Source organism: Tupaia chinensis, unplaced genomic scaffold (genome assembly GCF_000334495.1).
Source record: "Tupaia chinensis unplaced genomic scaffold, TupChi_1.0 Scaffold000606_1, whole genome shotgun sequence".
In the NCBI taxonomy this organism is placed as follows: domain Eukaryota; kingdom Metazoa; phylum Chordata; class Mammalia; order Scandentia; family Tupaiidae; genus Tupaia; species Tupaia belangeri.
The window spans coordinates 693,617-705,799 of record NW_006160124.1 but is presented as its reverse complement, the minus strand read 5'-3'; the positions used below and the strand labels follow the sequence as shown (position 1 = coordinate 705,799).

Here is a 12,183-nt window from a genome sequence, read left to right as displayed (position 1 = left end):
TATGTTTCAGGTTCTATACTAGCTTTAGAGTTTCGTTTGTTTGCTTATTTGTTTATTTTGTTATTTTTAATGAATAAGAACCAGTCTCTGCCTATAGCTGAGAGTCTAGTAAAGGAAATGGTCAGATATTTGGATAAATGATAGGATACCAAAAGAGCAAACCTTCTGTGACTACTATTTAAGTATCAAGAGAGATATGTACTGGAATTCTCAGTATATTAAGACAATCTTACCAAAACTATTTATGATATTGAAGAGTATATGTTTCTCGGGAACCAGCAGTTAGCGCAATGGCTATGTCGCTGGACTCCCACGTAGTTGCCCGCGGTTCGTGTCCCGGACCCGGGGGCTTAAAACTCACGCCGGGCGCGTGTGCGTGCGTCCCCAAGATCCCGAGAGGAGAATGGAGGAGAAGGGATTGCGGCGTAACCATCCCCCCTGGGGGGTGATTTCTCGCTTTCTGTCTCTATGTCTCTCTCTGTCTGTCTGGCGAGTGCACGCGCCCTACAGTGAAAATCTCTCCAAAAAAAAAAAGAGTATATGTTTCTCGGGTACCAGCAGTTAGCGTAATGGCTATGTCGCTGGACTCCCACGTAGTTGCCCGCGGTTCGTGTCCCGGACCCGGGGGCTTAAAACTCACGCCGGGCGCGTGTGCGTGCGTCCCCAAGATCCCGAGAGGAGAATGGAGGAGAAGGGATTGCGGCGTAACCATCCCCCCTGGGGGGTGATTTCTCGCTTTCTGTCTCTATGTCTCTCTCTGTCTGTCTGGCGAGTGCACGCGCCCTACAGTGAAAATCTCTCCAAAAAAAAAAAAAAGAGTATATGTTTCTCATAAGCCAGCACAGAATCACTTTTTTTGTGTGGTAACAGAAAACCATCTTTTTCTTTTTGGTAACTGATTCATGTGATGCTGAAAAGAACTTGAATTACATTATATAATCTTGCCTGTGTCTTAATTTCATCATTCTTGCCATATTTACTGATTCCCAAGTTGAAATACATATTCCTAATGTCTTTATAATATTAATGATTTTTAAATAAAATATATCTCAGAAACGCAGGAGGCTAATGGAGGAGGGTCATGAGTTCAAGGTTGGCTGGACAACACAGTGGGACCCTGTTTAAAAAAGAGTCAGCATGGTGGCCCATTCTAAGATGTAGTCATACCTACGGAATGGTGCAGAGTAGCCACTTGAATGTCAGTTTTTCCTCGCTATTGTAAGCTAATATAGACTAATTCCCTAATTAAGAGATGGCAGGTGGGTCAACTGCAGAGTTCATGTGTGCATTTTTCCTCTAGCTAAGTGCTGTTTATAAGGTAATTACTTCACATTTTCTAAATGCAATTACACAGTAGTCTGCCATAACTGATTTAGCCTATGGCTATATGGATTTTATTGACAAAACATAATGAGTAACAAAATAATTAAAGTTACTATGAGGCATTTCCATACTCTGAGTCACAGTGTACTTTTTAAGGATAGGTTCTTCCTGATATTATTACTTAAAAAAAAAAAAACAGAACTATTAAAAATATGCCTAGCTAGGACCAGCAGATGGCATAATGGTTATGTCACTGGACTCCCACATAGTCAATCATGGTTCAAACCCTGGGCCCAGTGACTTAAAATTGATGTTGAGTGTGTGTGCGAGTATGTCCAAGATCCCAAGAGGAGAATGAAGGAGAAGGGATTGTGGTGGGCCAACCCCCCCCAGGAGTGATTTTTCACTTTCTATCTCCCTCTGTCTCTCCAGCAAGCACACACACCCGAAAGTAAAAATCTCTCTTAAAAGAAAAAAAAAATATATATATATACCTGTGTGTGTGTATATATATACACATATATATATATGTGCATATGCATGTGTGTGTGTGTGTTTGTGTATAGCCTCCCCACTGTGGTATAGGGGTAATGCAAGCGCCCTGGAAGGCTAGAAGCCATATTGTACAACCACAGACCACAGATTCAAATCCTCGGGTTGGCCTGAGAGCATATCATGTATGTGCATAGCACTTGGGGTCCTAGGGAGGTGGAAAGCTAGGAAAAGGGGATTGTGGCATGAGGAGACCCTATCAAGGGCCCTTCTTCTCCTTCTCTTTCCTCCTCTCTCTCTAGTATGCGCATGCATGTGCACTCTACAAAAAAGGCAAGAATTGATTGAGCACTTACACTGTGTCAGGCACTATGCTAGGAACTTTCCATTAAATATTTCACATATGCTCAGAGCAGCCCTCTGAAGCAGCTACTGATATCATTTCCTTCATATAGATTAAAAAAAAAAAAAAGACACAGACATCACATAATTAGCCTTACAGCGCTAATAAGTAGATTTAAAATTCCAAGTCAGGAAGACAAGCCTCAGAACCTGAATCCCTAAATTTCCCCTATACTTCTTATCTAAATGTATTATAAATTTCTCTGACACACACATTTGAGACTATTCAAATTAGGAGAACAGTTGGATAAACATAGGATGGAGCTGAGTGAACACTGTTGATACCTTTCCTTCTTCATCACATGGAGTGTGGATCTGGAAATAGTCTTTTATGGTGCAGGGAGGGCGCTCCACGCACTCACTGGATCCTTCTTCTGCAACATAAAAAAGAATTTCAAAAGTGAATTGATTCTTTTGTACCTTTAAAGAAAAGGGCAAAAATCAAAACAAAACATTTGAACGGCTTAGAAGTGGAAAATAACCTTACCAGAGCAATTCTGGTATAACTATTGGGTCATCAGGAAAGTCAGGATGCATTTTTGCATAGAAAAACACATCACAACTTTCCTGATGACCTAGTAGCTATATATAAAGAAAATAAAGGCCTATATTTTTATTTTCCCTAGAGAAATATATGTTTCCATGATACACATGAAATACATCATAGTTTGTTTTGTTTTGTTTTTTATTCCAAGAAGACACTAGATTTCTTTTATTATCACTGAACATTGGAAATTTGGGACAAATTATACATTTCTGAGTACATCTCTATGCCAACAAATCATCTAAAAGTACAACATAGTTTTGTTTTAGATCTGTATAAACATACCCACAGCAGTTACCTGCAGGGTGTGGTATAGAAAAACCACAAAGAGGAAACTACCAGGTAGCATAATGGTTATGTCCCTAGACTCCCACATAGTTGACGGTGGTTCGAATGTTGGACCCAGCAGCTTAAAATTCACATCAGGTACATGTGTGTGGGTACCCAAAATCCCAAGAGGAGAATGGAGGAGAATGGACTGCAGCATGACCATTCCCCATGGGGGTGTGATTTCTTGCTTTCTGTCTCTCTGTCCCTCTGGTGAGTGCACTCTATAGCAAAAATGTCTCTCAAAAAAAAAAAAAAAAAGGAAAGAAATAAAAAAAAAAAAGAAAAGAAAAACCACAAAGGGGAAAGTCATACATAAAGGGATAAAAAATAGGCCCTATTTTATTCATTAGATATTGATTCACTTTAGCACATTAGTGTCTGGCCCTCATACTTTATGTGTAACTTCTAACTTATGAATGTACATTTAACCCCACAAATTTAGAAAGGGAAAAACAGGGCCAGCTTCATGGTCTGATGGTTAAGAAAGTCAGATCCCAAAAGGCCAACAGTGCAGGTCAAGGTCCAGAATCAGCGGCTTGAGAAACATACCAGGTACGTGTGTGCACACAGGTGCCTAAAATCCTGTAAGGAGGGAAAGACTGAGGAGAAGGGATTATTGCATGTCCCATGGTGGTGGTGGTGGGGGGGGGTGATTTCTCACTTTCCCTGTCTCTGGGGAGCACATGCACCCTCCTGCAAGAAGGAAAGTTTGAAAAGAAAGAAGAGAAGAGAGGAGAAGAGAGGAGAGGAGAGGAGAGGAGAGGAGAGGAGAGGAGAAAGGAAAGAAAATGGAAACATTTCAAACCAGCCCTACCTGAAAATTGTGAATCCTCTTTACATCTTATGCATTCTTTGGCTCCTTTCTCAGAATAGGTGTTTCTGGGACACACTTGGCAGTTGAACGAACCTGGTTGGTTACTGAACGTGCCTGGTTTGCATGGGAAACATTCTGATGTGTATGCCACCCCTGTGTGGTGATGAAAAACAGCATGGCAGAGTGGACCCATTATCAACAAGGAAATCAGCATCTACTTGCTGCTTCTACCCACCCAAAGGTAAGAAAGAAATATTAGCCATAATTTCAGCCCAAATCCTTTATCTCATTAATTCTTGTGTGAAAGGAACTGGGGTAGATTTGAATCAAACACAATAAGTATAGCAAACACTGAATTAAGAGATTTGGTAGAGGTACAGTACATGTATAAACTGAGTTGTCAAAAGACAATCCACGATCTCAAGAATGAAATAAACTCTCAGGTTCCCACTAATTCTGTAAATTTACTATTCCCCAATCTTTGTGGCTTTCTGTTCCTATTTTTTCTATTGCCCATTCAGTCACAATTCAGACCTAACACTCCAAGAATGGCTTGAGCAGCCTTCTGAACTGTAATTCCAGCCTATGCCAGCAGATGTCCCTGTGACTAATGAGTTACTATCACAGGAACAAGCACACTTTGAACATATTAAAATACTGCATAAGCCAAACTTTAATAAAGGAGAATCACTGCTTTAATTAAAAGCACTTTTAATTGAGAAAAAAATCATCCCATGGCTTATTGGCTGCTGCTCTCCTAGCCCATCAATGACCCAGCTGGTTCAGTAAGGCACAAGAGGTTTAGGAAATAGCCAGGTTGAGAATTTTTTTTAAGGAACATAGCAATAACCAGAGTATCAACTCTTTGGGTAACTCAATATCTGATACAATAGATAAATAATAGATAATAAGGCCTTATTAACAAAGAAACTTTTATTTAAAGACACCTACAAATGTCATCATTTTACTTTTTCACACAGATTAAATAATTCAGTTCAAAGGTACAAAGGGGAAAAAGCAAAACACTCAAGTTTTCAGGAATAAAATCAGAATCACTGGACCTGTCTGGTGCCTACCATATTAATTTCTGTCCTTGAACCAGCCAAACTAACGTACTAGAAAATATTTTTAACTAACTGTAAGACATGATAGATGGGTACTAAAACAGACAGCTGTGAAATACCTTCAATTGTGATATTTTTTACCAACACAGGCTTGACTGCCTTAGAACCCATTAGAATGCCTGTAGTTCTCCAGTATAGTATGTTCGTGCCTGATTTCAGCATTACCTGGAAAGAGAAAAGTAAGACATTCAGATCAGAAAACTCATGCTAATTTTAACTACACGCAAAAGCTACTTCCTTCTACATGTTTCAATGCATTATAATGAAATACCATTCATTTAGAATCCACAAATTAAGTTTAATATTAACTCAGACGTAAGGTCTGCTAAAGGTGACAGTCTCTATGAAGTTAGTTTGTCAATCTACAAAATGCAGTGATAAAGATGGAAAATAAATTTAAAGTCTGAAGAGAAATATAAAATGTCTTGCAAACCATTTGCATGAAATTTTGGGTTATATTTAAAAGAGATCTGTTTAAAAAGGTAAAAGCAGGGATCAGCAGTTAGCGTAATGGCTATGTCGCTGAACTCACATGTAGTCGACCAATGGTTCGAGCTCCGGACTCAGTGGCTTAAATTCACGACAGGCGCATGTGTGTGCGTGCCCAAGATCCCGAGAGAAGAATGGAGGAGAAGGGATTGGGGCATGGCCATCACCCCTGGGGGGTGATTTCTTGCTTTTTGTCTCTCTGTCTCTGTCTTTCCGGGGAACCCATGTGCCCTATAGCAAAAACGTCTCAAAAAAAAAAAAAAAAAAAAAGGTAAAAGCAGATCTTTGGCCTCTGAAAACAAAGAGGCAATGGAATAAGCTTGTTTAAAATTTAGTGACTAAAAATCACTGCAAGAGCAACAAGAGAAAACAGGACTCCAATTCTTATAGAATAACCCAATTTAATTCTTTGACTCTAGGACAGAAATGGTGTATTTGTCTAATTATAAATCAAACTAATTCACTGATCAATTTCATACTGATGTAGGTAATCCAACCAGTTCTGAGTTCCTTGCATTCTCAGGTACCATCTTTATTTTTCTATGCAGTCTCTAGCTGGTCAAATTGAAGCTAATAAAATGAAAACCTTCCCAGCTACTTCATCACATCAGCGATTCAGAGAAGCAGTGCATTAAAGGTAAGTAATGCACTTTTTAAGTACTTTTGCCTCATTTTCAGTCTTCTTTGTTCTCTATTTAGTGTTTCTGTTTGATTGTTTCCTTTGCCAGAGGGTACATGCACTGCCACAGAAGAGGAAAGCATGACCAATGGGGCATGGTCACACTGCAATCCTATTTTCCCCATTTCTCCTTCCTGTCAAAACTTCACACATACTCAAATACACACCAGGTATGTTTTTCAAGCCAGTGGGGCTGGGATTTAAACTGTGGTTGGCCATGTAACATCTAACCATCGTGCCATGAGGCTGGCCATATATTAAGTCTTACAATGAAAGAAAACATATTTGTTGCCAAGGGTTACTTGTATATTCAAAGCCCAGCCTAACTGAGTGTTCAGGTAAATGCATCTTAAGTGATAATAATTTTGCTTTCAGGCATACAGACCAAAAAAAATATATATAGCCCAGCTTCGGTGGCACAGGTGGTAGTGTACTGAATTGCAGTGCTGGAAACCACATCACCAACCACAGGTCCAGATCACAGAGGGACCTGAAAACACACAGTGAGTGTACACCCAAGATCCTAGTGAGCTGTAGCACTGGAGTAAAGGGATCACAGCATGACAAAAATCCTATCGAGGTCTCCCTCCTATCTCTATCTCTTTTAAGCATACATGCACTCTCTCTCACAAAAAAAATTAATTTAAAGAAAAAATTTAGAAATATATGTACATATACTCTGAAAGGTATATCTTATTTGTCATCCAATAAGATGTAGCACCTGCCACAAACATTAAGGCAAAGACAGATTGTCACTTATTGAAACAGAGCTCAGTCCACGTTGTAGACATCAAACTATCCCCTTCCCATACATCATCTCATTTAATCCTGTACTTCTGTTCTCATGTCTCAAATTTAAAATAATCAGACACAAAGGGATTAAGCAAATCACTGAAAGAAACTTTAAGCTAGAAGATTTTAAATCCATGTCTCACTCCAAAGTGATAGTACTTCAAAGAATAAAAGAGTCACTGAATCATGTTACCTGATAATTGCCCTCAAGCATTCAAAGAGAAGTCCTATGGAGAAGTAAGTAATTACTTTACTGGATGTGACCAGAGAGAGTAGAATTTGGGCCAATGGGTGGTAAATACATAGAAAACAGGTTGAGGCTCCAAACATGGATAAATTATGCAAAAATTGGAGCTCTCCAACAATGGAAATAGCACAGAGGCTAAGAGACAAGTTGGTCAAATCACTTCGGAAAACACCACAAGAAAGTTAGATGAAAGGAATTTGAGGATTCATCCAAATCAAGAGCCTCTGAGTCTATCACATTGGACAGATACACTCGTAAACTTACATGCCCAAATATTTTATTCATTAATTTTCTGTGTGTTTGTATATGACAGGGAGTATGTGAGTGCACACATGAGAGAAAGATGAGACAGGGAAAGAAAGGCACCTTTCACAGAGTTTCATCATGTTGCAATCCCCCTACCTCAACCTTCTAGCTTCTCAGATCTTGGGCACCCATGCACCACCTGTGCATTCCCTGTGAATCAAGGATCCAAACCTGTGGTCAGCACTGCAGTTCAGTATGCTACCATCTGCGCTGCTGAAGCTGGCCCTATATATAATAATAGTTCTGAATATACTTTTCTGTTGCTACTCCATTTAAAGGGGGGAAAGTTGGAGCACGATGGGAAAGGAAAGGCAAAGGAACCTAAGGAGAAAGACAAGGGGAGAGGGGAAATAACCTAAACGTAGGAATCTGAGTTCATGAAACTTAGGGATAATTTCTTCCCTAACTAGAAATCATCTAACTTAATAGACAAATTTTACTTTTATTTCTAAAATAAACTTTCAGAAATGCTTGGGGAAAAGGAAAAAGGATGAAGTCAGTGGAAAAGGAGAAGGAAAAACAAAGACTTACAGAATGAGAGCCCCATTCTCCATTGTCTGTGAGTTTTACCCATTTATCCGTGGTGGTGTCCATCTCCTGGCACTGGTCATTTTGAATCTGTGGATTACACACAAGAACCCTAGTAAAGCTTCTTGAATACTGGCTTTAATTAAATTCTGTACCCAGCACAGAGTACATCTTTCAACACATATTAACCAATGGCCACGAATAATTCTCAACAAGTAAACACCACAAGACTTCTGGAGCCTAACTGACAGCTGAATATAAGTGAGTGGTTCTGAAAAACCATCCTCAGTACAGCAGTAACAAAAAAGCTAGTCGATTAAGGAGAGAGACAGAGAAAGAACAATAAACACTGACAATGCATAGGAAGAGGGAAAGATTACAAAAATCCACCCAACTCACCAAAACCTTTTAATAGCTTGCATTCACCATTCAGGCCCAATAATACAATAATAAACAGAGTTGATTTTTACAACATTAGTGGCAGTAAAATTTTAAATTTATAAGTAGATAAAATCTGCTTTGTTTATCATTTTCTTGTATTTAATCTAAATGTATAGGTAAGTGGCTATGGCCAAAGTCCCACATTTTTATTTGGAGGTAAATGCTTATTTTTTGCCATGTCCATTCAAATAACTGCAGCTAATGTTTTTAGCACTAAACACTTTGTGCTTTCCAAGAAATTCTTCCCAAATGCCTAGGGGTTGGGATGCCACTCTTCTGGGTCTATAAAGAATACAGAGGCATCCAACACGTAGGCCAACCTTGCAGCATTGCACAGGAGAGTAGGTTTAAAACAAGGTCTCATTACCTCTACTTCCACCAAAGGAAATAGCTATTTCTTTCCCCTCATTTAGCTGCTTCACTTCTGACCAACATACAAACATTAAAATGTTCTCCATAAGAGATATTTTCTGAAAACTTATTAACTAGAAAATAGATCCTTTTACCATCTGCATACCATAGAATATCAGCTACTAAGGACCCATTTTTAACTGAAACATTGTATTTATATTATGAACATAATAATAGGTTTTAATGCAAATGTTAGGTCATTTAAAAGCAGACATGGATGGGTCAGATGCTGGAGGGTCAGTATGTGGGTAAAAGTGAAACTTTTTTTTATAGCTGAAAATAGACATCATGTGTTATCCTGATAGTCTACAAACATTTTAGAGACCTGAGTTCTGTTACTTATTGTAGAAGTTACTAGTAAAGGTATAAATTTTAGTCCAATTACTTATTCTATTTAGGTTTCAGTTGCAACATTCAAAAAAAAGAGGGCTGAGTGAAAGTTCTATATACTTCTAAAATTACTTTATTGCTTTATATTATGTAATGCCCACATATATAAGTGCAACTTTGTCTTCAGACGCTTCCTTTCCATTAACCATTAGCATGATAACCATGAAGTGTTGACCCTCTGGGTCAATAAATTGCATCCTACAAAGCTGAAACATCGATAAAATAAGGAACGTGAATTTGCCATCCCTTTTCAGGCTATAACTAGAAGAACAAAGGCATCATTATAAGGAAGTAATGCAGCTTTATGCCTTAAGAAGACCTTTATTGGCAGCTCCCAGACTTACTGGGCAATACAAAACTAAATACTTATTCTAACAAAATAAATTCCTCATTTCTTAACTTTTTTAGTTTTTGTTTGTTTGTTTGTTTTAGCAATATTGCCAGAAATGTCCTACAAAATAGGGACTAATTCACTTTGAGAAGAGTTTTGCAAACAAAATGTAGCTGAAAAGTAAATCTGTTAGAATGTTGCTTAACATCTTGAATTCATCAAAGGATGTTAGTGCTGGCAGGTACCTTCTAAAGGTCTTGCCACACAGTTCACTTTATAGAAGGGAATGCTGAGGACTGGAAAGTTAACTTAATGACTCAGTAACACACAGCTAGCAAAGACAGAGTTGGGACTTAGAACCAGAATCTCTTGCCCCCAAACCTAAGGCTTATCCTTTCATAGAAAATGCCTCTTACTGTCAAAATGTAATTGAGAAATTCCCATTACCAAGAGCAATGAAAATTCATTTTAGAACTGTTAGTACTTTTGTTCCCAAAATCTAAACTGAAAAAACCTTTTTAAATGTATTTTCCCACTTAGTAACATAGTACACAATTTGGTAAGAAGTCAACGTGAAGACTTACTTTCTTAAGCAAGTAAGTCACTGTGTTGATAAATATTTGCTAGATCAGATATAGTTCATATCTAATAGTTAAATGACTTTAATGGTAACAGCCTATTGTATTAGACTATTATTTTATGCTATATTCTATAATGCTTTCTAATCTCTTATAAGGGATATCAACTATGTCATTCATTGAGTCCTCCAGACTATATAAAATTCATAGGGTCAGAAACATACAGCCACTTCTATGTTTGACATAAATACACTTAAATAATTCTAGGTAGTAAAAAATATTTGAAAATGCAAAGAGAAGAAACCTCTTAAGTAAAAACTAAAATTGATTTTTTTTTAAGTATTAACAAAATGGCATCTGTAGCTATTTAAAAAAAAAAAAAAAGTTAAAATGAATCCTGAGGAGAATATTTGTCACAAAAAAAGATCTAAACCAGTCACCTATTGTTCATAACCAAAAGTACAACAAGCCCAAGTTACTTCACGACATGAGAGTTCAAAGGTAAAGAAACAGTATTAATCAGAAAATAAAGTATTATAAGAGAGAACGATGTTTTCTCTCAATATAAACAGGTTCCATTAATGCAAAAATCTGAAGAGACATGGAATAGAAAGAGAACAACTGATTAAGGGAAAATTTACATGAATGGCTCTTAAAAATAAATTCCAGAATATAAAAGGCCTTACAAAGAACTCAAAGAAGATGTTGTTGTCGACGTACTGGTACTCAAAGAACACATAACCTGACTTCTTAAGGTGCACAGCATAGATCAACGACACGGTGCAGTCATCACGATTAGACTCTATGTAATTCCCACGAGGGATCCAGGAAGAGCTATGAAAACAAAAAGAATTTCATGTTAGTTTCAGAAGCCTCTTCTGTTCACAAAGCTACATAACCCTAATTTAAATGTAATTTTATCCTCAGCAAATACATCAGAAAACACCAGAAGCTGGTCATCTGCGGTGGCACAGCAGTAACACAACACACTGCAGTCTGAGGTCGCATGGGAAGGGCCTGGGTTCACATCTTAAGATCCTCCTGTACACAGCAGGGCACACACATGCATGTGCTCCTGGCTGGCTGAGGCTGGAAGTGGATCATGGAGTGAAGACCCTCTGGGGTGCCTGCCTGTGCCTGGATGTATGCGTATGTCTTTTTCATGGGAGAAATGGGTAAGTAAACTGAAAAAAGGGAAGAAAGAAAGGAAAGAAAGAGAGAAAGAAGGAAGGAAGAAGGAAGAGAGAGAAAGAAAAGAAAACATCTGTTTTTCTGAAACTTGAAGGCCAACTATGAAGAGGTTTATTTCTTAAAATGTATGACTTCCTGAATCTTTCCAAGATTAGGTAATCAGTTTGCTACAAAACTGCTATTTTCAGCAAATATTTTATCACCAAATAGATGACCACTAGTTTTAGTAGCTTGAAGTAGGACTATCCTTTCAGCTGACATCTGAAGTTTTATTCAACAACACATCCACACCAACATAGCCGATACATAGGAAGGAAGAAAGCACCACCCATGATAGGTAGGTAAGTTAACATACACAAACCAGTGTTTTCTTCATCTCTTCCATTGTTTAGGAAACCTGCATCATAACAAATGAGCCTCTTCTCAGGAATGAACATAGTCTCTGAGTTCCTAAACATTTGCACTGTTGTTTAAAACAACTGATCTTTTGGGACCAGCAGTTAGCGTAATGGCTATGTCGCTGGACTCCCACATAGTCAACCGTGGTTCGAGTCCCAGACCCGGTGGCTTAAATTCACGCCGGGCAAGTGTGCATGCGTGCCCAAGATCCCGAGAGGAGAATGGAGGAGAAGGGATTGTGGCGTGGCCATCCCCCCTGGGGGGTGATTTCCTGCTTTCTGTCTCCCTGTCTCTCTCTGTCTGTCTGGCGAGCGCACACGCCCTATAGCAAAAACCTCTCAAAAAAACAAAACAAAACAAAACAAAACAAAA

At 38.4% G+C, this 12,183-nt stretch overlaps 1 protein-coding gene across 1 annotated transcript in view; it reads right to left on the bottom strand.

Annotated features, from left to right (window-relative positions):
• ELAPOR2 (endosome-lysosome associated apoptosis and autophagy regulator family member 2) overlaps positions 1–12,183 on the bottom strand; it is a 116,907-nt gene that overhangs the window by 73,392 nt on the left and 31,332 nt on the right. Inside the window, exons 3-7 of the mRNA XM_027775852.1 lie at positions 10,908–11,055; positions 8,074–8,160; positions 5,089–5,194; positions 3,906–4,058; positions 2,503–2,591 (exon numbers count right to left, since the gene is read on the bottom strand). Of these exons, the coding sequence (XP_027631653.1) occupies positions 2,503–2,591; positions 3,906–4,058; positions 5,089–5,194; positions 8,074–8,160; positions 10,908–11,055 (583 nt within the window). The remainder of the gene's footprint in view (positions 1–2,502; positions 2,592–3,905; positions 4,059–5,088; positions 5,195–8,073; positions 8,161–10,907; positions 11,056–12,183) is intronic.